Here is a 24,155-nt window from a genome sequence, read left to right on the forward strand (position 1 = left end):
TTTACTGTATGCTTTTTCTCTTAGGTGATAGAGGGGAAATCATTAGGTCCCAGTGGCTTTCAGACATTTGGCTACTCTCTCAATGGAGGAATGGATATGGATGGAAATGATTATCCTGACATTTTGGTGGGCTCCATGGACGACCGCATCGCTCTCTTGAGGTTCACTCTTTAAACAGTGTTTGGTATATATAGATGTTGATATTATTCAGAGGGATTTTGAAATGTTCTTTTTCCAAACGTGTACATACATACAAAAAATTTTCAATCAAAAGTTTGGGCACACTTAAATGTATGTTTCTCATGACCTTAAAATAACGTTTTAGTCCTTGAAATTACCTCTGTAGACAAATATAAATTGTGCCTACCAAAGGATTGAGTGATTGATTGATTGATTGATTTAGTATATTATATTTTGTCATTTATAATTATTTTTATTTATTGTATTTAGTAAATGTATGTGTATATTATATTTTACATAATTTATATTTATTTAAATCTATAAATAAATAAATAAATAAATGTATTGTTATTATTAAAAAACACAATATTTATTTATTTACTTACATACAGTTACTGTCACAAATACCAAAATACCTGTTTTATATGTGAATATATTTTAATATGTCAGTTATTTCTGTGACGTCAAAGCTGAATTTTCACCATAATTACTCCAGTCTTCAGTGTCACATGATCTTTCAGAAATCATTATAATATGATGATTTGATGCTCAAGAAACAGTTCTTCTTATTATTAACGATAATATTTTTGTGGAAAAAAACATTTGTGCTAAGATAAAGGAGAAGAAAAAGAAATGATTACTTGTATTCATCAATGATGCATTAAATTGATCAAAAGTGATGACATTTATAATTTAATAAATGTTTTAATAAATGTAATAAATACATTTAATAAATGTAAATAATAGCTCTTTATTGAACTTTCAATTCATCAATGAATCCTGAGAAAGAATCACCATATCCGCAAAAATTTTAAACAGCAAAACTGTTTTCAACATTGATAATAATAAAATAATAATAAATGTTTTTTGAACAGCAAATCATCACATTAGAATGATTTCTGAAGGATCATGTGACACTGAAGACTGGAGTGATGATGCTGAAAATACAGCTTTTCATTACAGAAATAAATTACATTTGAAAACATATTACAATAGAAAACAGTTATTTAAATTGTAATAATATTTCACAATATTTCTGTTTTTACTGTATTTTTGATGCAGCTTTGGTGAGCATTAGAGTCTGCTTTTTAAAAAACAAACACATTTTCATTGTTTCCAAACTTTTGACAGGTACTGTAGTGTATATACATACATACATACATATTGTACGTATTATACATACATAAATACATACATACATACATGAATACATACAATAATAACAGACAGCAAGCAGTCAACAAGCATCCAGATGAACACCAGATACCAAATGGATGTGGTCCCTGTGTGCTTGGAGCTTCCTCTGCTGGTCACAAGCGTTCAACTAAAAATCAATCCGTTCTGTAAGATAACCTCAAAATATGTGATGCTTGATGGGTGTTTTCCAGGTCGCGTCCGGTCATCCACCTCTCCAAAAACTTTACAGTGGAGCCGAGTATTGTGATTCCAAGCCAGTGTGTGAATTCCTGGTAAGATGCACATGCTTTTGATTTTTCGGTATGCATTTGTCAAATTATTATGTTATACTTGTCCTGTAATAGCATTTAAAATAATTATAATATGTTATTTTTATAGCATAAAGGTGAAGGTGTGTTTCAGTTACACTCTCAGCAATGGAAACAAAGCCTTCAAGAAGGACATCAGTGAGTGAAACCCTGATTCAGGAGAGTTTCATCTGTTGTTTTGTTATTAGATTAAGCACACACTGTTTGTTTCCTCCTGCTTCAGCTGTGAAGTTCACTGTGGACGCGGACCAGAATCGCCGTGGTGCCCGAGTCCGTTTCCTTGACAACAAGCAAAGCACATTTACAGGCCTCCTCACTTTCTCTACTCCCGCATGTCAAGAGCTGGAACTTAGTGTTAATGTGAGAGACCACCTGCTCAGACCACCATGCACATACAGAACACACCACACACACACGCGCACATACACACACACACACACACACACACACACACACACACACACACACACACACACACACACACGTATTCACACTGATGCAAATCCTGCATTTAGATAGCCATAGTAGGGTGTTATTTGTCTGATGGTAATAATTATAATAATTAATATTAATGATAAATGTATATATTTATTTTTTAATGATATATTATATTTAATATAATTATGCATTTATTTCTAAAGAAATAAATGAATTATTTTATGTATTAGTATTATTATTATTACTATTAATAATAATAATTTATGTATGCATATTTATATTTATTTTAAATGAATTATATAGTATGTTATACAATGTATATTAATTTATAAAGAAGTAAATGAATGAATAAATAAATGTATTATTATTATTATTGTTATATTTAACAACAATAGTCCATGTATTTATTTATTTTTTTATATTAATTTTATAATTTTGTATAATTAAATAAATACATTAATATAATTATTATTAAAAAATATTTATTCATGTTTATTTCTATTTCTATTAATTATATATTATGTTATAAAGTAAATTAATGTTATTCAATTTAATAACAATAATGCATGTATTTATTTAAATTAATGTTATAATATATTTTAGTATAATTTATATTTATAGATACATTTAAATTATTATTAATAACAATAATTATCTATCTAGGAAAAGCAGCCAACATATATAAAACGTATATTATAATTGTATTTATTGCATTCAGAAAATTTGAAAATTTCATATATATATATACAAACTTTCAAATCGATCTGAGTAGTACTGTAGTATGCAATTCTGAACCTGTGATCTGTGTTTAGTGAATGAAAAGAGTTTTTTCTCCCCTCTACAGAGTCCAGTGTTGGACAAACTTCAGCCCATAGTGTTCACATTGAACGTGTCCCTGTATGAGCAGAAAGCAGCCGCTCAACAAACATTACAGAACCTGGACGCTTTCCCTGTGCTGAGCGGCCAGCAGACCCAGACTGACAAAACTGAGGTACAAACCAGTCTGCATTTCCATCAGCCGAACACAAACCTCTGCTCGAAGGTCTTGAGTGTGCTTTGCGGTGTTTTTCCTCAGATCAACTTTCACAAGGAGTGTGGTGATGACAACAGGTGTAGCAGTAACCTGCAGCTGAAGGCCGTATTTGCTGATGAGAATTACATTCCCTTCCAAAGGTGAGGATTCTTGATGGAAACTGCTCAATATGAATATACTGTACACACAGACATGAGCATTTATTCAAAGATGGAGGTTTCACAGCTACCTTCAGTTGTCTTTTGAGTAAAAGCAGTAATTCAATTATTATTATTATTATTATATACTATTATTATTTCAATGATCTTCTAATTTTGGCAGGCTTATCCATAAATCTAATGATTACTGTAAGTTCCAAGTGTGTGCCATGTGAATCAATGTTCAGAGTGGAATAGTACTGCCTATAGTGTATTGTTTACTACATAGTGCTTACTATTTATTAAAAACATATTCTGATTATTTTTAAAGTATATTATATTATTATTTTATTATATTATATTTTATTTTATTTTATTTTGGCTATACTGTAGAATTAGTTAGTAATTATTGCAAAATAAACTATTGGCAACCTATATTATTATACTATTTGTGGTATAATGTACAGTAAGCCAGCCACTATTGGAAAATAAACTTACCCAGTTTTTTATTTAATTTTATTTTTTTTACTTTATTTTACTTTATGCGTTATTATGTGAGAGGACAGGAGAAATCTGACAGCACATGGACTAAAAATTAATTCATTAATAAAGTCTGAAATCAAAGTATCTACATTTTATTTTATTTGACAAATTAGCTAGTCCTCTTCAAAAACTATTGTTTGAATACACATGGTAAATATGCTGGATGTGCTGGTTTGTTCACAGTCAAACTTTGGAGTTCAACAGTAACATTAAGAAGCTGGTGATGATGGTGGATGTTACTAACATACCCGATGAAGGCAGGCAGGACGAGGACGCCCATCAGGCCATGCTCAACATCACCATCCCCCCCACACTCAAATACTCAGGAGTGCGCACTCAGGTGAGTCCACATGGAGACGCTGTTTCACAAAGATGATCTCTTTCATGTCTCAAACGTTTGTGAAAGAGCAATATATGAGCAATACAGTTTTCATGTATTTCCTGTACAATTTTCACTTTGATTTGGGATGTGCTTCGTACAATATGTTGCTAGGTTGATGCATTTGAATTTAAGTTCCTGCTTGAGACTTTTTCTAGTTAATCGTATTAATTAAATCATTTCAATGCTGTTCTCTGGGTTTGTCTACATTACAGCCTGGTTTCGATATTAAGTGCAGCGCAGACGACACCATCAAATGCGATCTGGGAAACCCATTTAAAAGCAAACAGAAGGTAGCAGTCTTACTGAAACCTGTGCAATGTGTGACCTTTCTGAAGATTTGCATGTACATTAAACAAGCCTCTCTGATTACTATTTTTCCACGGGCCATTTGAATGAACTCAGCTAATCAGACTGTACAGCTGAAATGTTTTGCTAATTTATTCTCTCTCTTGATTTCTGTCTTCACAGACCTCATTGAAATTCATCTTTGAGACCTCTGGTATTACACTTTACACAGAACAGATTGAATCTCAACTTCAGCTCTCCACGTACGTATGTAGTAACTGAGATGGTTTCTGGTTTATACAGTATACAGTTCCCCTCAATACACCTCAACAAATTGTGCATAAAAGACATTTGATTCCACAAGTCGTTTCTGCAGGTCGTTTTCTGTTACGGTGACTGACTGAACGGTGTTTGTGTTTGTCTTCAGTATAAGTGAACAGAAGGACCTGTATCCTGTTCGTGTCACCCTCAACGTGAAGAACACAGTCCTCACTACCTTTTCCTTGTACGTACCTTGATATATTGCTAAAAATAAGAACAAATATTTTGATGATTCATCTGTGCATGTTAAACAAAGGCCACACAATTCTGTACACACACAATTCAGTAATTTACGGGAGTGACAACCGCATTCAACAACCAAATTAAAATGCAGGTGGTGGCAATCAAATTTACAATAATTATACAGAGTGTGTAGGGAAGTGAACTGAACAACTAGTTGTTAAGGACATATTTAAACATGCACAGGGAAAGATATACAAGCATTTACTTACTTGTGTTGCCAGATCTTGCAAGAAAATAACAGCGAACAAGAACAAGCCCATAATAAACTGAAATAAATCATAAAATCAAAATGCTTTACATTGAAAATGAGACCAAAATACCGTGACCCACACACCCACTTTAATGGTACAATATGTAAAAATGTTGTATCCAAATATCCAGAAACCAGTTGCACAGTGTTTTATATATTTCTTTCATTGTTTACTTCCATTATCCTAAATGTTTCCAAGAATTTGTAAATTCAGAGACATTCACAATTTTAAAAAGTGCCCGTCCATGTTCACTTGTCGTCTGTTAATGACGTCCACGTTATCCCTGGTTTCTGCTTGTACTGCCTTAGTAACCATGGCGACAGTCATGGACAACTGCGTAGTGCGTAACGTCTAGCGGCACGCTCACGCTGTTGTTGTTTCATTTAAACATTATGGACCATGGCAAGCAGACTTTAGGACAAAAGGAGAAATAAAACGAGGATCAATATCGGCGTGACGTTTTCGAGATGCCGAGAGCTCCACGTCCGCGACTAACTTCGACTTGACAGCTTTCATGAGCTTTATTAGACAGGTGAGCAAATGTACATAAAACTAATCAATGTTAGATAGCTCAACATGATGAAATGTTAGAATATGATCAGTATGTTATTCTAATGTTGATCTAGCTTACTGCTAGTATCATATAGCAAACAAACTAACACATAAAATAACATTATAACTTTCAACACACTCAAATACTGTTTAGTATTATAGTGTAACGCTAGACTAAATAAAACAGTGCTGCGTTACCTCACAAGTTTAATTTGTCAAATAAACTGACCTGTGTCAGTACTTCAGCACTTGTGAATAGTTCGGTAGAATGAAATGTCCTCATTCCTTTATATCCACGGGACTCGCGTGTGGCGCTGATATCTGTCTTTTATTAGCAATAGCGACCTGCTTCATACCACTGTCATATTAAAAACTCACTCATCCATAAACATTATTAGATTCATCAGCATGACGACAAGTTCCATAATTCCGCTAATCACTGCGTCATCAACCTACGCCTTTGTTATTGTAAGATTAAAAATTACATATTGTAGCTTTAACAAATCCATAAACTTGATCACTATAAAAACACAACGCCTCTGTAGATGGTAGTTTAGTTATAATTGTAGTCTTTTGTCGCTGTAATATTACTTTGGTCAAAATAGCAGATGCTAAACACGCGAGATGCCAGAATGATGCGATAGTATTTAAATGCAGTTGTCACTCCTGAAACTTTACAGTGTGTTCGTGGCCAAAAAATGATTGCTGTGGATAAACCCTTCAGTGTTAAAAATCAGTGTTATTTTAGTATCGAGACTAGGGCTGGGAAAAGATTAATCGCGATTAATCGCATCCAAAATAAAAGTTTGTGTTTATATAATATATGTGTGTGCACTGTATTTATATATATACAAAATAATTATACACACACACATGCATGTATATATTTAAGAAATATTTTTATGTATATACTGTATATATTTATTTATAATTTATATTATATATAAATATAATTTTTTTATATATAAATATATTTTTTTCTTATATGTATAGATGCATGTGTGTGTATTTATATATACAAAATAATTATACACAGTGCACACACATATATTATGTAAACACAAACTTTTATTTTGGATGCGATTAATCGCGATTTATCTTTTCCCAGCCCTAATCGAGACACTATTATAGTGTTTACTAATTGTAACAGGGTTTAAGTTTCAGGAAAGAAGGAGGCAGGAACCGGCGAACAATCAACAATTTTTAATAATAAAATAAAACAAATACAAAAACAAAAGTATAAGCCACCAGCTGGCCGCACAAAACAGAAACAAAACACAACATAAAATCAGGCCTGTTCCTTTCTCGATCTTCAGCGTCGTTGCTCCTCCTTTTATGCTTCCGCTCCTCCGTGAGAGATGCGAGACCGGTGCGTCTCACTGGTGACGTTCATTATCACTCACGCCACCGGCCTCGCGCCGTTCTCTCACGTCCCTCGGCCTCGTCCTGCTCGCCACACTAATATTTAGAATTTTTTTATTTATTTTTTATTTTCACATGATAAATTTTATTTTTTGTCTAAGTTTTTTTATATTATTTTATTTCATTTAACATTTATTTTATTTCAAGTAACAAAAATGTTTGATTCATGGTTTTAGTTTCAGTTTAAGATTTAGTTGAATATAATAACTCTGCCTTATTAATGCACAATTAATAAGTCCTCATACCTCAAAAACAGTCCTGATGATCTTCGTTTAAAGGTACCCCTCCCTTCATTGTGCCGCACCCAGAATGCACGAACACGCAATGCAGGAGTAGATGTCTCTTTATCATAGCTGAAGCGAAGCAAAATAAACTAATGTTACTCACGTATGGAGCACAAACAACACAACCTCAGCATCTGTTTTCAGGCCTTCCCGCTCAGCTCTCTCCAGCGCTGGAAAGCTTTTCGAATATTAACACGGGTCCATCTTTCTTTCTACAGTCTTTCTTCAAATCTCCCTCTTGCTGATTGGCTACACGTGTGTTGTGCTGCTTTCAAAAGCGCTTCTCAGAAATCACTTACTGCACCTTTAATCCTGTGATTCTCATTCTCTTCCTGTCGTGTGCAGAGAAAAGGCAGTGATTGACACGTCCTTCAGTGGCAGTGTGATCGGGGAGTCTGCCATGAACAGCACCAGTGATGTGGGGAGTCCGCTGGAGTTTGTGTTTCGTGTGAGTGTGGCTTTATAGGTTTGTTTGGATATACAAAAAAATATATATATTTTTATTTTAATGTATCAGGCTCAAATCATTTTAATTGTATAAAATATTTAGCTGGTGCAGATTCTCAAAACATCAAATGTAGACAACATCTGTATAGACCAAAATGAGATCTGAGCCTACTTTTAAAGCAATAGTTCACTTAAAAATTAGCATTCTGTCATAATTTACTCACCCTAATGTCATTCCAAAACCTGTATGACTTTCTTCCTTCTACGAAACACAAAACAAGATCATTTAAGGAATCTGTTTTTTGTCCATACAATATAAGTCAATGGTCACCAGAACTGTTTGGTTACATTCTTCAGAATATGTAATTTTGTGTCACATGAGGGTGAGTAAATGATAATGTAAGTTGTGGGTGAACTATCCTCTTAAGCTCCCTTTTGCTCAAATGTGAAAACGATAAAAACGTTTATTGTGTTCACATTCCAGGTGAATGTGCTGGGAGAACCTCTGGGAAATTTGGGAACTCTGATGATTGACTTTGAATGGCCATTTGCGGTAACCAATGGGAAATGGCTGCTGTATCTCACAGAGATAGTGATCAAAGGAGCGACGGAGTCACGCTGTGTCCCACCAGGGAGGATTGTCAACCATCTCAACCTCACAGTGAGTCTGAAGAAATGAATACAGCAGCCCACAGTTACTCGTTTTCATTTTCATTCACTCCATTCGGTTGTCATCTCTTCCAGTTGTCAGATCGAGGTACTAAACGATCCAAGAGAGAGGTGGGCTCTGCGTATCCTCATGCAGAAGCTTCTGTTAAAGTCCTGGCACCTCGTAAAGTGCCCCATTTGCTGGTGAGGCAGACGTTTGCTCTCTGAGGAATGATTTCCATAGTGTCCCATCAGTTATTTCATCATCCTAATGTCTTTTATCTCGGTTCAGGAGTGTTCAAAGCAGACGGCCCACTGTCTGACCTTCTCCTGCCCGCTGCACAACATGTCGACTCAGGCGGAGATCAGAGTCAGGTCACGTGTGTGGAACGGCACCTTGCTGGAGGTTTGTACAGTAGCTGTTTATCAAGTACTATTTGTCATAGTGTTCACTAAATGGCACCTGGAATCTTTGTGGTTTTCTTGCAGGATTATGCCAATGCCTTGCGAGTGGAGGTAAAGGGGAAGGCCACGTTGAGACTGCAGGCAGACAAACCGGCCATCAAAATGGACAACCAGACTAGAGAGGTCAGAGCTGTTCGCATTAAAGTTCACACAATAAGGAATTATTTACTCACCCTCATGACGCTTTTGACCCTCAAAGGGGCCGCAAAGGAGTGACAAGGGGTCAGTGGAAAGTCTACAGAAAAAAAGAAAAAAGATGAAAATTAATAAATAAATAATAATAAATAATACGATTAAATTAAGAAATTGCTTTTTAAGGACTACAACAAATGGCTGATAGGGACTACAAGACATTCCTCCTGGGTTAATGACATCACCAACCCTAGAATTTACATAAACCCCACCCTCGGGAAAGCGATTTATAGATTATCATGACAGAATATGCTAATAAATGACTTGAAGATAACTACTCATAAGCTACATAAATTCATTAACTAACCATACCGAAATGTCCTGTTGCATTCTACATGTTGTCACTTCTTGAGTCTCTTATCATTGTCTGACTCCGGTTTCAACATAAAAGGAAAAATGTTTAAAAAAAAATCAGAGCTTGTCTGTGTGAGGTCAAAGGATGAAAGCTGTTGTAGCTCCACCCACTGTGCCGGGAGCAGCAGCTCATTTGCATTTAAAGGGACAGACACAAAAACAGTAAAAAGTGACAATTTCAACATGCTATATAAATTATCTGTGGGCTATTTTGAGCTAAAACTTTTCATACACACTCTGGGGACATCAAAGACTTATTTGACATCTTGTGAAAAGGGCATTATACCACCCCTTTAAACATCTTGTAATATACTGTCCAAGTCATATTGACTAGTTTAAAAGACAATTAAAGTGTAACTTTGTTGATTTTCAAAGCACCTTATATTGTTAGAATGTCAGGTAGGATTTGTAAATGAACAATGTTTACTCATTCTCCGTGTTACCTGGATCGAAAAATTGACGTTCATTTGTCAGCAAAATCCCAACGGATGCCGCAAAACACGTGAAAACTACAGATCGGCATTGTTCAGCCCAAGGACAGTTTGATTAACAGAGGGTTATTAACCAAAGAGTTATTGTAAGAGTAGGGTTATCACTGGAAATTGTGCTTTTTTGTGGTCACTATAAACTCTGAATCCTCATTTATTTTTATTTTCCATGGAATGACATGAGAGTGAATAAATGATGACAGAATGTTAATATTTTGATTAACTGATCCTTTAAAATATTCACAGTGTAACTCCTAATGACATGGCTAAAAGCTCATCTATTTTGAATGTCCTTTTGTCTCTGTAGTTTTCAGTAAACATTGACCCGGTGCTGGGAGAGGAGATGCCATATGAAGTTCCTCTCTGGATCATCATTGTTGCAGCAGTTGCAGGGATACTGTTATTAGGGATCATCAGTCTCATTCTGTGGAAGGTATTTGTGCACTTATATTTGGTCGACATTCCCTCAAAATCAAATAAGGAATGTTAAAAAAAAAAAAATTTGCCCATTATTTAGAATTATATGTAATCCAGGTCAAAACTGGGCTTGGAAGTATATGTTATATGTTATATACATGAGATGAGATGGTAGAAATGTGATACAGACTAGACAGAATTTAATTAATTGGTCACAGGTATGTGCTATTTTATGATGGCATTGAATATGGATCATCTGGTCCATCTGAGTTGATGTCAGTGTTGGGGGTATGTTACAAGCAACGTGAGTTTCGTAATCAGAATACTTTTTTCCAAGTAATGGATTACTCTTACTGTGCGTTCACACCGGACGCGAATAGCGCGTCAAATTCGCGTCTACCGCGTCTAGTTTGACGCTTGACGACTTTGTGTTAATTCGCGCCTCAAGAGTGAAACTGATGCGCGTAAAAACAAAAGTTTGAAGCAAAATTTACGCGAGTCAGAGGCGAAAGTTTCAAAAGTTTCGAACCCCGTTGGCGGGCCATCTTTTTACAAGATGTCTGTTGTTGATGGGTAATTTATCGAGAGAGTCACCGCTCTGGAGAGCAGAACAGTGGCGTAGGGATCATCATCACCGTATTTGGGTCCACCAGACCCTTCGGAGGCGAACCTAGTTTGGCGAGTTTCACAATTTGCTCCAGGAGCTGCGCCTGGATGACGACCGCTTTCAGCGGTAGGCTACTTCCGCCTGTCCCGCGCCCAGTTTGATGATCTGTTGTCCCGCATCGGAGCGAGGATCACCCTCGCCCTCACCCACCTAATCTGTAATTTATTTTTCTTTTGATGATAAATGGAGCCAGCCTAGGCTACTACAAAAGTGATTAAACTGTCCTGTGTTTTTTTCCCTCACACAACACTGTCCAGACACGAAGTATGTTCTTGCAATAAAGTATGTTGGTTCTCTTTACATTAGAATAATAATAATGTTTAATATAATCTAGATTAGATATGGAATAAATAGCATACAAAATGAATGTCTCATATATTGAAATCAAGTTTTTATGTGGTAAAATATTAACTTCACCATGTGACAGCAGCAAACTGGCTCCTGATTGTTTAACGCGGCGCGAATTTGACGCAGAAGTTCAGATTTTTCAACTCGGGCGGCAGACGCGAATTTTATTATTTATAATCTTATTATTATCAATGTTGAAAACAGTTGTGCTTCTTCATATGTTTGTGGAAACCCTGATGCTTTTTTTTCAGGATTATTTAATAAATAGAAAGTTTAAAAGAACAATTTTTGTAACATTGTTAAAGTTTTTGCTGTCAATTTTATCAATTTAATGCATCCTCACAAGAAAAAAGTATTAATTTCTTTAAAACAAAAAAAAATCATTCTGACAACAAACTTTTGAACTATAGTGTATACCATTACATAAAATTACCTAAGCATGAAATAAAAGTGGATGGTATGATCAAGTATTTTTCTTCATAGCTTAACCGAGGACGGTTAATAGACCCATATGACAGGACAGGTTTAAACCAAATGCTTGCACTCAATGAAATTCAATTTTACAGCACACCCTTGATGTGAAATGTCACCGCATCTTGTTATTTAAATTAGTAATAAATGTCCCGCCTTGGGCTCCGCCCCTCCTCCACAGTGCGGTTTCTTCCGACGGGCCAGCAGGAGGGAGATGTATGAGGCCAAATCCCAGAAAGCAGAAATAAAGATCCAGCCCTCTGAGACAGAGAGGCTGACGGAGGAAAACTGAGCCCAAGGGGCCCGTGGGCCGCTATGCAGCACCGTTAGGGCCCTTCGGTAAAGCAGAGCCAGGATCTCTCCCTGGTTAACATACGCTTTTTCTGACTTTTCACTTTGGAAGCCTGTCACTCACATTCTAACTTCGTAATCCCTTCACTGCCAGATTCAGATAACAATCTCCTCTTTTCTTATTCTGTCTTGCTCAGTAAACTAACCCTAAATATCCCCACGTAAAATGGACCTCAAATGAGAATCTCAATGCAATTTTTTTTCCCATTTAATTAATGAAATTTTAAGTTTCAGTAAATTCTTTTTTCCACTGTAATCTGCCCACTTTTTCAGCGGCTTTGGTTCCAAAAGTGTTTTTCCCATTCATTTTTCCCATAGGAATTTTAGTCTTCGTTATAAGACATGACCCAAACCAGCCTGCTACAAGTGGAATCATAACACTACAAACTTTGATTTGAAGCAAAAAAGTATTTGAAAATCTGACAAAAATGCAAAGGTACAAGACTGTGTACTTAAAGGCTTTAATGATGGAAATAACTACAATCCCATGAAGCATTGCGAACAGCATAATCAAACTGAAAGTACTTGAGGGCGTAGGAAAACTGACTCGATTGTGGCATTCGTAGTGCTTCATGGGAGTGGGCGGAGCTAAATAGCTCTTTAGTGCGCTTTGCTTTTTTCCGACTCTTGATTGGTAGAATTTTCTGTACAGCATCATGGGTAATGTAGTTTTTAAACCCCATATTTTGCTGTTAAACAATTTTTTTTTAAATAAGTTTAAATAATGAAGGCTGACACTTCAGCAGAACCAAATACCATTGATTAACAAATCTCGTAGCTCACAGTATGTCTGTCTTTAAGGTTTTATCCTTAAAAATAAAATTCCCTATGTAGAAAATGAATGGAGTTTTTGCTTCCGGGACCTGACTGTTTCATTCTATTGAAGCAAAAAGATTCTGGGTTTTTTTCCCCTATGATCTTTAATCATGTTTATGCATTTATACATAGTTACATATTCACCCCAAAACTAATATTTTGTCATCATTTACTAACCACATATTATTATTTTTTTTCTGTGAAACACAAAATGAGATTGCTGCAATTTCCAAGCTGCTATTTTTTTAATCAAGGAAAGTGGATTTTTACTGCAAGGCTCCAAAAATGACACCAAAAAAGTATGATCAATCCGACTAATTTAATTTGTGCTTGCATTCAATTAAAATTTGATGCCAGACAACTTTTCCTGTGTCACGTGAACAATCATGGCGCAGCAAATTTGAACAAAGCAAATGAGAAACAAAGCAGTAAAATTAAGTTTTTCAGTGAATAACAATTTAAATTTTTGTGTTTCTCACAAATTTATCAAATGGCTTTACAAGATCTGAAATATAGTGCACACGTTATATGGATTACTTTTATTTGTATTGCTTTTGTGAAGTTTTTCGGAGGTTTGCAGCATAAATCACTGTCTACTTTCATGAAAAACACCTAAAAAAATAGGATAGAATGAGGATGAGTAAATGAGAACATTTTAATTTGGGGGTAGTTATATTAAGAAGCATATCTGTTACTCTTACCTGAAATATTTCTTTGATTCTCTGTCTGTCTTCCGCAGTGTGGTTTCTTCAAGAGGGCTGTTTACTACAGGATAATGCCAAAGTACCACGGTGTGAAAATACGCAAAGAGGAACGCTATAACTTGGCCTTTCAGCCCGAGCAAGAACTGAGCAAGAAACTCTGGGTCACCAACTGGACAGAAATGCATGAATATTACTACTGACCTCTTCACCTCTCTCCGTCCAGAGCCAGGGGAGCGTGACGATTAAAGGATGTATTTTATTAACCCCGGACAACTCAACAGACACTGGACACTGGCGTTTGGAGACATTATTCACACGCAGTGAGCTATTGAGAATATGTTTTGAAATGTTTGTTGGTCTGTGTGCAATATCATGTTTTGTTCACCATTTAACCACTCTCAGCAAAGCCAGATTGTCGGCATTGTCTGGGACGTCTCTAACCTAGTAATGATTAATTGATTTATTGGACTACTTTTCAATCTTCATGAACATGTAAATATGTTTTGGTTTCAAGCGTGTGCTTTATTGCTTTTTTAATTTCATTCCACTATAATAGTTTTTTTTTTATGTAATCAAAGTTCTATACTAACTTTCCCCCTTATGTTAAGGTCAGAAAATGTCTGCTATAGTTTACCTGCCAAAGCAGTGGTTCATTTTTATTTGACATTTCCATCATGCTATAACTGATCTGAGAGCTGTTCTCATAAAACAGCACTGAGGAAATAGACACGATTTCCAGTTCTGCTGAATTCAGTTGTATTTTGTTCAGATGCGTATTATGTAAGACCTGCTCTATTTTTCCAGCTACTTCCTCCCATGGAGAAAGACTCTTAAAAACAAAGGTTCTTTATTGGCATCAGTGATTCCATGAAGAAACCTCCTTTTGGAACCTTTATTTTTAAGACTACAATGTCTAAGTTAGTAAAATGTTTGCTCAAATCATTATGTTCCTATCAGAATTAGTTGGGTGAATCTCAAATGAAGAAAAAAAAAAAACTAAAATATATTTCAGTCATGACACCTCTTGGAGTGTATTATTTAACCAACATTGGTTGATGGTCCCTTTTGAACATTCTGTTGACTATAAGTAACCTTGCAACTACATGTCACCTAACCCTCATAAGAGTATTAGACTTTCTGTTTAATATCTGCTAACTCTTTATTGGGATGTTCCCCAAAAAGACATTCTACTGACTATAAGTAGCTTTGCAAGTACATCAACTTATTCTAACCCTACCAGTCTATTTATACCCTTCTAACACACTTAGTAGACATGTAGGAGTAACGTTACTTATACTCAACAAAGTGAAACCCCAGCATTAATTGGCATGGGGCATGGAAAGTACATAGGCTATGCTTGATTTTGCCAGACGAGATCTGCTACGCTGATGTTGAGCAAGTAAGAATTGTGCAGATCTCTATAAGTGGTGCTGGAGAGGAGGAAGGGTAAACAGAAGTTTTCATAATCGCGCAGCAAGGCGATCACAGGCTAAGATAGGCTAAGACCCTTCCTTTTACAGTCCTGTTCCCCATGTACATACTATGTACTTATTATAGTCATTACAATAATTGGGTAATAACTAGGTACTAACCCTGAACCTACCCCTAAGCGTAACCTTAACCCATGCACTTACCTTATATTACCAGTACTTTCTTAGGTAAGTACACTGCAAGTACACGTAAGTTAACGTACTGTAAAAGGAAGAGTTAACTTTATGTGAATGAGGATGGATGTCTGGTCAGCATTAGAGGAACCAATCAGTGCTCGTTTAGAGTTTCATGACTGAAAAATGTGTTAATTTACATACATATATATATATATAATGTGTGTATATAAATATATATATATATATATATATATATATACAGTGTGTATGTGTATATATATATATATATATATATATATATATACACATATATATACACATATATATATATACATATATCATTTAGGATATTTTGTTTTTGCAACAATTTATGACAATTAAGCACAATTAAATTATCATTACTGCAATGAGGGGGAAAAACATATTTGTATCATATGAGCAAAAATCCACACTGACATGTAATTGTTCAATAGTACTGCCCCAAACGCCGCTTATTGTTTGAGCCAATGTTTCTTTTTTTGTTGATATAACAATAAAATTGTGCTCAGTTTGGTTTATTGATTTAGTTAAGACGTCCAGTTAAATATGTTTTTGTTAATAATTAAGAATATCTTTGTCTCTACTGTGTCAAATTGTATTGTGTTGATGACCCTTTTTTTACAGAGGAACAACTACAAGAGAACTACTGTCATTTGGTGCGATTCATTTTACAAGTGAAGAATGTAGATGTATGCTTGAACAAATACTATATTTCTATAAAATATGTACTGCCATTGTACTGCCAAGCCACATGGATTGCAGGTTTCATTTCAAAAACATCTCAGATCAGTTCACTCTCAATGATGATGAGTATGTATTGTATAAGATGATAAAAGATTCTTTATGGTGAAGTGGAGTAAGTTTCACATTTTAGTGGGATTTGATATAATCATATGGTGGATTTGAGTGCATTGTCAGAGAGAAGCACATATTATTTGGCTTGTTTAGTTGTTATTTGAGGGATAAAGAGTTGGAAACTAGAGCAGATTTCGTAAACCACTATACTTCATTACATTCTGAGCAAAAAAAATGACACAGTGCTTATAAATGACACAGTGCTTGTATACCTCAGACCTGGGTAGGTATTAAGATGAGAAAATATACTGTATGTCCACACAGAAAAAATACATATTTAAAGGCTTTTTTATACATATTGTAATGATACTAAAATGTTTTTAAAAACTGAAGGCTGATGTTGTAATGAAATGTTATTTCGCTCAGACAATAAACAAATCCAGAACGTCTGTATAATTCTTTATTCTATAAAGGTTTACCAGTAGAATCAATCAGAAATGCACACAGTTAAGACAGTACAAATAATTGAAAACAGCAGTGAAACATTTAAAAACAATTTTTTTTTTTTTTTACAAATAAATTACAAGTCACTTTTCATTGCATAGTCAAACAAATTTGACCCAAAATAATAAATATACATTACATTCAAAAAGAGGTGAATCTTGACTGCATGGTAAGAATAGAATAGTTTCCTTTTTGAAGAATTTTACTTGAGCTCCATCTGAGACATTGATTTGTCCTGTAAGCGTTTAGTCTTCCTGTATCTGTAGACTAAGAAGACGATGCCGAGCAGGAAGACGATGCTCAGAACCAGCAGGATCCATTGACCCGCTGCAGCGCCTGCCTCATCCACACTCAATCCCAGGAAGCTGACTGCTTTTGACTTCTCTTCAAACACGGACGTCACTGAAACCAACAGGTGAGAAGTGTGGGAGCATTCTGTTAGTTAAAAAGTGCCATGGTCTGCAATTTCGGTATTGATGGTAATAACATTGTTTACCTTGGAGAAAAAGTTTAAACCTGTGTTACTTTATTATTGAGATACTACTATTATAGTTATTATTCATTTTTGAATCAGTTTTTTTATTCTAATAGTTTCCATGTACATTTTAATAAAAAAAATGATGTATATATTAGTTTTAGTTATTTAAGTTTGTCAAGTTAAACTAAATGAAAATTAGAAATGTTGATTAAGTTAGCTATAGTAGTCAGGTAACAATTAAGAAAAATATTGAAAAGAAAGGCATTATTTATTAATTATTTCTAAAAACTGTATTCTTTGCAGAATTCAGCAACTCTTAAATTGTACATATACACCAGTTTACTAAAAAATCAGATTCTTATGAAGAGGTTATGAAAAGCAGCTTTTTATAAATGTATTTTATACATTTTCTAAATGTTTTATAGAAAGGAAGTTAAGATGCATGGGTAGGGAACTAGTCCAAAATAGGGGAATTTTGGCACTTTTTAGAACTCAAAAATATTTAAAATATTTAAATAGATTAAAAAAGCTCCATAAAAACACATTCCAAAATATTATAACTACTGAAAAATACACAGTTTTTTATGACTTTTTATTGTTACAATCAGAAAAGAAATGTTCTCCATTGGAAGAATCACATAAATCCGGTGATTTAAAATTGTGTTAGAGCTTGGGACGTTGTTGTTGGGATTGGTTAACTCACATCTGATGATCAAGAAATAAATACAATTTTATTCTGTTCCAATTAATTTGGCTGAAATTCATTCCAGTTTCCCAGCGGAAGCACATTTATTTTTCAATAAAACACTTCAATGGTAAACCAACATTTGGATGTCGATTCATGAACTCCATGCTTACTTTTGTATGGTGTCCAGTCGTACTCTGGCCATCCCAGGACGTCCCCATTCTTTTTGTTCTCCTCCTCCAGCCAGTCGATGAGCGGTTGGAAATACTCCATCAGAGGCTGGACTGACATTTTGGGCTGGCCAGTAATCAAAGTCATGGCTTCAGGCCAGGGTTTACTGAAGCCCATCTTCATCACATCACTAGAGTAGACAATAAACGTCTATAAAATCTCACTACTTCATTACTCGTAGTGCTTGTAAAAACTTTAAACAGTCTCAGTTTGTCATTGATTCACTGACCCCAGGAGTTTCCCTGCTTCTTTGGACTGGTAGATGTCACAGTTGTGGAGCGGTGCTGGCTGACCAGCGGCTTCACACAGGGCCTTGTGGAACTGGAACTGGATTACAAAACTCACAAAGTACCTATTGGAGCCAAACCAAATATACAGTTAATCCAAAGGCTGCGCTGTGTAACATTATAGATATTTTCACATTGATGATTTATTTTATTGTTATCTATACCTGACATAGGGCACATTAGCTGGGATGTGGAACTTTGCACCAGGGTCGAAGTCGTCCTCAGTGCGAGGTACAGGTGGACACAGTCCCTGGTACTTCATTCTGTTAAAATAAAATACACAAATTCAGCTCTGGTAAAATCTTTACATATTGCACAATTTGCATGTTAATATAACTGAAAGCAAACAACAATAACAATGTTTCGATATAAATGCATCGATCAAATGTTCACCTAGTTCTGGTATGAAACTCTAGATGGCGCAGACTGATAGGTCTTAAACTAATTTTGTAGTGATCATGTCATTATCTATATAGCACAGCTGATTGGTTGTTGTTGCATCAGCGGTCAATGAGCTGCAGCTCAACATTCAAACAAAAACCGGTAGTGTTGCTAGAAGTCTGCAGCACGCTTTTAGAACGCATCAACATCAATAACATCATCTGCGCATGCACTGCACTGTAAAAAAATATTCTAATGCTTTATCCCAATTTTTCACAAATCTTTCAAAGACAATTCAGCTTAGGTTCTGACGCTGACACTGCGCCGCTGGGAACCAAACAGGTAAACAAAACGCACTGTGAAAGATGTGGAGGAGCCGAAGCCTGTCGCCGTTTGCATATGAGGTTTAAAAGGGGACTGAGGGGATCACAAATTCGTGTACAAGTAGAGAAAGGGCCTAGTGAAGCCCCTGGTACCGGCAACATGTCAGAAGTGCTGGTATGCAAGAAGAAGCGAGGGAATGTACCAGCCCAATACGAGCACTGGGTGGGTATAACTTTAAGGACACATTCATTTATTTCCAAGAGCAATGTTTTATTAGCTATGCGAAATGTGCGTGGTTGATTCAGATGCTTGTGTGTCCGAGTCACCATAAAAGAACAAGCAATACAGTTAAACTAAGCATCATCTCATTCTTTGGATTACTACTGCACAGTCTAGTGACAGTCGCATTTGTCGGCCACGTACATCATCAAGGTTGCCTCATTTCATAAAAGTAATTGTTATAAAACGGACTATTATTCCTCATGAGGCGTAAATTCTTGTAATCTCTGTCTTACTTTAAAACATAATGGTTACTGTTCTGAAATGAGGCAAACTCAATGACATAGAGCACACCCTTTCGAAATGAGACACAGCATACTGTATGAAATGCTGGTGAATTGAGTCCCAGAGCAACTCTGGAGATGAAGCTCATTTGTTCATGTCCTCAAATAGTGAGATGGCAGAAACGAAAAACAACACAAGCGTCACGTGTGCTTGAGTATGCGTAGTAGATTAAACTGTGCCACTCATTCACTCAGACACAAACAGAACATGTAGACTTCCTGTTTAAATAGTATTTTTGCGGTTTAACATTCACAGACACTAGTCTATATTGTGATTTGATTGTACAGCCATACATTTGATTGATTCATCCAAATTTGCCAAATTCCGAGACTTTTCGCATTCTACAGTAAGACTGGATTCCGCATCACGGAAATCATAGGGCCCTACTACCCCTTTAACAGTGTGGATTAGAAGAATGGTCACCTCAGGTTCCACCACTCTTTGTTGTACTCTGAGCTTGAGGTCCTTCCATCAAATACTTTCCACCTCCACTGGTCCATCAAGTAGCCGAAAGGCAGGAAGGCAATCTTATCCAAGGCAATGCTCATCAGGAAGTTGATGGTGCTCTCTACAGACCAGTAAAAAACACTTAGAGTTTGGATTGGCATTTAACGTGTGTTTTGTTGCAAGCTTCATTGCGGACATACCTTTATTTTCCTCCACTTTGTCCAGCAGGCCAATGCTCTTAAGATGTTTAGGTGTGGAGACTGATAGGGCCAATACGTCACCAATGGCCTCGTGGAATCCAGGGTTGGCGCCGTCACGGAAAGAGGTGGGTTGATCTTTATACTGCAGGAAGTACTGAACATGGCCCATCTCATGGTGCACAGTGATGAGGTCATCCATGGTCACCACCGTGCACTGCTTGATCCTAGAGATGGTAAGAGAATGGGGAAAAGGTTCACAGGGAGGTTCACAAAACAACACATGGGAAGGAAAAGGCTAGAAAGCTGTTGTTTCAGATGTCATTTTAGCTCCAACATCCTCCCCTTATGACATGAATAACAGGAGTAGGTGAAATTGTGGTTTATTTGGCCTGGCAGACATCTAAGGACACTGTGAAATATAGGATTAGCAAGCTAGCAAGATTTGTTGTTACTGCATATAGGCAGCATAGTGTCTGAATCAAGACAATAGCAAACACTGTACTGTACATAGAAACTTTACACATTATACAAAAAACGCTCCACATCCGAAGCACTTGATGAGACTTAACTCACATTTGATTCCAGTTGAGTTTGTTCCTAGGCTAATAACAAGACGTTTGAGAAAAAGAAGTGCACTTTAGCATACTTTTAAGATTAGAAGTAGGTACACATTCACTACAATTAAGCACTTCTTTTTCACAAGGGGATACTCTAGTAAGCATTGTATATGTAGTCCATTTTAAATATATAGAAAATGTTTATTTTTTATTTTTTTCATCTTGGGTGATTTTTGGAATGTTATTGGAAACTTCGCCAAAAAATCGTATTGGTTTTTATATATGTGGTAACACAGCATTTGTTATTGAATATATCTCATCTCTCCTGCACTCTTCGGAAAAAAAGGTACAAAAGCTATCACTGGGGCGGTACACTTTCAAAAGTTAGGCCTACACCTTTGTACCAAGACTGCATATTAGTACCTTAAAAGGTACAAATGTATTGGTACCAAAAGTGTACATATTAGTACCTAAATGGTACCATAGGACTATCATCCCAGTGACTGCTTTTGTGCGATTTTTTGCTGAGAGTGTGCCACCATGGCTGAGTATGACCATCTTGCTGCGATATAAGGCATGTACCTAAAGTCTTTGCGGTTGTAGAAGTCCCAAGCAGAGGCATGGCAGACCACTTCACGGCCATCAGTTGGCTTTTCCAGCATGGACTTGTTCCAAAACTCAGGAGGCATGGGTAGAAGATCCAGAGAAGTGAAGAACCGGTCCGATTCCTCAAACATCCGCTTGGCGTTCCAACCCTGAAGAACCAAAGAGCAGTTTACTAGATGGAAACCAAAGTTTAATATAGATATATATGCCATTGCACAGTACATCTTTACTAAAAGATTCTAAACCAAAAAAAGTTTTAAGGTTATGTCTTTTGCATTTAGTTGAGGAAATATCAGTTTAAATTCCCAAATATTTCATTTAATAATTCAATAATCCATTGAAATTGTGTATGCACAAGGAGGCATGAAATATGTCTATCATGCCTATTTGCACTCCATGTAAACAAGATGCTATTTCTTGCTATTTAAACTTGGTGTAAACAGTTTCTACCACTATTTCCACTCAGTGTAAACTACATCTACCTTCTTTAACTCTTAATGTAAATAGCCGCTGCATTCTGAGAATGACACACATGGAACTTTTTCCAAGATTTCAGACCGTGATCTGGGAATAGATCAAAGAATGAGTTTTCAGTTCTGATCTTACTTGGGCAATCATGGCTGGAGTAGCATCCACTTGTGTGGCATCAGGGAACGGAATGGCAAGGTCCATGATCCCAGACCATGTTTGGGCCCACATGTTTCCTGAGAAAAAAAAATGTCAGCCAACTGAACGGCAGGATGTGAGAGATGGTGTAATATCTCTGACCACTGGCACTGGAGGAAACCACTGGGATTGGAATTCCAAGCCATTTAATCTCCAGTCATGTGGAAGTGGAACCATTGCATAAACACAAACACAAGCACACACAATGTCCCACACGTGCATACCTAATATGCACTGTCACCCTTGATGATTTTGAATGCACATTAAATCCTGTCGATTCTTTTGGAGTTGCCGCAAACAACTACAGAATATCAATGTAAACCCTTAACAACTAAAAAAAAGATGGCAAAGTACTTTTTAGCATAAACTGAGTAGATTTCAGCAACTTTAGCCTTTGTTTTAGTCTTACTGAATTTTTCTGTGTTTAGCCACATCTGTGAAAGAAAGCTTTGGTTTAAAGAATTAAGGTTGGAGGACTCGAATTGATTCGAAAATTATTGCTGAATTTGAATTGAGGTAGCAAGAATTCAGATTTGGATTAAAGTAAAGAAACCTCTTAAAAACCCTGTCTGTCATCATTCACACTCTCATGTCATTAAAAAACTACACAATTTTGTTCATCTGTAACACAGGAAAAGTTACCAGAAAGCTGCTGTTCCCTTTCGTAGTCACTCCGAGTTACGTCGGATGACGACGAATGGGGTTTCGCCTAGAAAGCCAATCATCTTCGTGTATTATAAAACGAGCCAATGGCGATGAAATGCCATGGGTCTGCGGAATTTGCATAGCGTAACTCCGCCCCACCTCGTGGGTATAAAAGGAGGACGCTCGGCAACATGCAGATAATGTTTTCGCTTCGGAGCCAAGAGCTTCTCTTCACTCCACAAGCCAATCCTGACTTCATCTTCTGTGACGAGCGAACTCTCCGGTGTTGGTGTGACGGCGGTACCCAGCGAGTTCACATTGCCTGCGATCTGAGCAGTGATCTGCCAGTCTGTGTGTTTCTCCCTGGTCGCCTCAGCATCGCTGAGTTTTTTCTCTAAAAGAGCTGCACGTGGCACGTCTTTTTAAAGATGTCTCGCCCGTGTTCTTCTGGGTGCGGTCGTTTCCTGTCTTCCTTTGATGGGCACAATCGCTGCTTTGCGTGTTTGGGCTTAGAGCACGCTAAAGCAGCGCTTGTGGATGACTCATGTTCCTTCTGTGGGAACATGGCCATCGCAACACTGAGGTCTAGACTCAATGATCTCATTCGGGAGAGAGTCCCCTCATCCACACCCCGATCTACATCCTCCACGAGAGGCTGTACTTCGGCTGGTGGACAGGGTGATCTGAGGGTTACGGTGTGGGACAATCCGACGATGCGTCCTCGGACCACGCCCCCCTCTACAGTGTTGCAACCCGCGAGTGCCGCGGTGATTCTACCGGGTTCATCCTTCGATGCCCCGCGTGTTTCATTCGGCGCTCCAGAGGAAGACTCGATGTCGATCGCGGCATCACAAGGCGGGCAAGAGTCATCGGGAAGTGACGATGCGGGTGGAGCTCCTTCTGGAGCTCCAGCGTTGCCCGTATCAGATCCCGAGATGACGGCCATGCTCTCCCGGGCCGCCGCGAGCATCGGGCTTGAGTGGAACCCTCCGCCCTGCCCTGAGCGCTCGCGGTTGGATGATTGGTTTTTGGGTGCGGCTGCCGCCTCACGGCCACAGCCAACCCCAATGCCATTCTTCCCGGAGGTGCATGAGGAGTTGACGAAATCATGGAAGGCTCCCTTGACCTCCCGTGTACGTTCGTCAGCTTTCTCCGCTTTTCCTCCCCTCGATGGGGCAGCCGCCCATGGGTACAC

The 24,155-nt window shown here is 37.0% G+C and overlaps 2 protein-coding genes across 2 annotated transcripts in view; one reads left to right on the forward strand and one right to left on the reverse strand.

The window, feature by feature from the left end:
• itga3b (integrin, alpha 3b) overlaps nt 1-14,964 on the forward strand; it is a 64,718-nt gene extending 49,754 nt beyond the window's left edge. Inside the window, exons 9-26 of the mRNA XM_077206156.1 lie at nt 25-161; nt 1,569-1,649; nt 1,756-1,823; nt 1,909-2,045; nt 2,968-3,114; nt 3,199-3,296; nt 4,020-4,176; nt 4,431-4,508; nt 4,687-4,766; nt 4,931-5,008; nt 7,922-8,024; nt 8,508-8,684; nt 8,768-8,875; nt 8,964-9,077; nt 9,161-9,259; nt 10,478-10,603; nt 12,255-12,412; nt 13,980-14,964. Of these exons, the coding sequence (XP_077062271.1) occupies nt 25-161; nt 1,569-1,649; nt 1,756-1,823; nt 1,909-2,045; nt 2,968-3,114; nt 3,199-3,296; nt 4,020-4,176; nt 4,431-4,508; nt 4,687-4,766; nt 4,931-5,008; nt 7,922-8,024; nt 8,508-8,684; nt 8,768-8,875; nt 8,964-9,077; nt 9,161-9,259; nt 10,478-10,603; nt 12,255-12,365 (1,899 nt within the window). The 3' untranslated portion in view covers nt 12,366-12,412; nt 13,980-14,964. The remainder of the gene's footprint in view (nt 1-24; nt 162-1,568; nt 1,650-1,755; nt 1,824-1,908; nt 2,046-2,967; nt 3,115-3,198; nt 3,297-4,019; nt 4,177-4,430; nt 4,509-4,686; nt 4,767-4,930; nt 5,009-7,921; nt 8,025-8,507; nt 8,685-8,767; nt 8,876-8,963; nt 9,078-9,160; nt 9,260-10,477; nt 10,604-12,254; nt 12,413-13,979) is intronic.
• Nucleotides 14,965-16,831: 1,867 nt separating this feature from the next.
• ace (angiotensin I converting enzyme (peptidyl-dipeptidase A) 1) overlaps nt 16,832-24,155 on the reverse strand; it is a 42,708-nt gene continuing 35,384 nt past the window's right edge. The window contains exons 18-25 of the mRNA XM_077206155.1: nt 22,256-22,353; nt 21,626-21,798; nt 20,487-20,710; nt 20,263-20,407; nt 18,735-18,833; nt 18,513-18,635; nt 18,226-18,413; nt 16,832-17,291 (exon numbers count right to left, since the gene is read on the reverse strand). Of these exons, the coding sequence (XP_077062270.1) occupies nt 17,092-17,291; nt 18,226-18,413; nt 18,513-18,635; nt 18,735-18,833; nt 20,263-20,407; nt 20,487-20,710; nt 21,626-21,798; nt 22,256-22,353 (1,250 nt within the window). The 3' untranslated portion in view covers nt 16,832-17,091. The remainder of the gene's footprint in view (nt 17,292-18,225; nt 18,414-18,512; nt 18,636-18,734; nt 18,834-20,262; nt 20,408-20,486; nt 20,711-21,625; nt 21,799-22,255; nt 22,354-24,155) is intronic.

Source organism: Siphateles boraxobius, unplaced genomic scaffold (genome assembly GCF_051911475.1).
Source record: "Siphateles boraxobius isolate OS27281-9 unplaced genomic scaffold, OSU_SipBor_1 55, whole genome shotgun sequence".
Taxonomy (NCBI): Eukaryota; Metazoa; Chordata; class Actinopteri; order Cypriniformes; family Leuciscidae; genus Siphateles; species Siphateles boraxobius.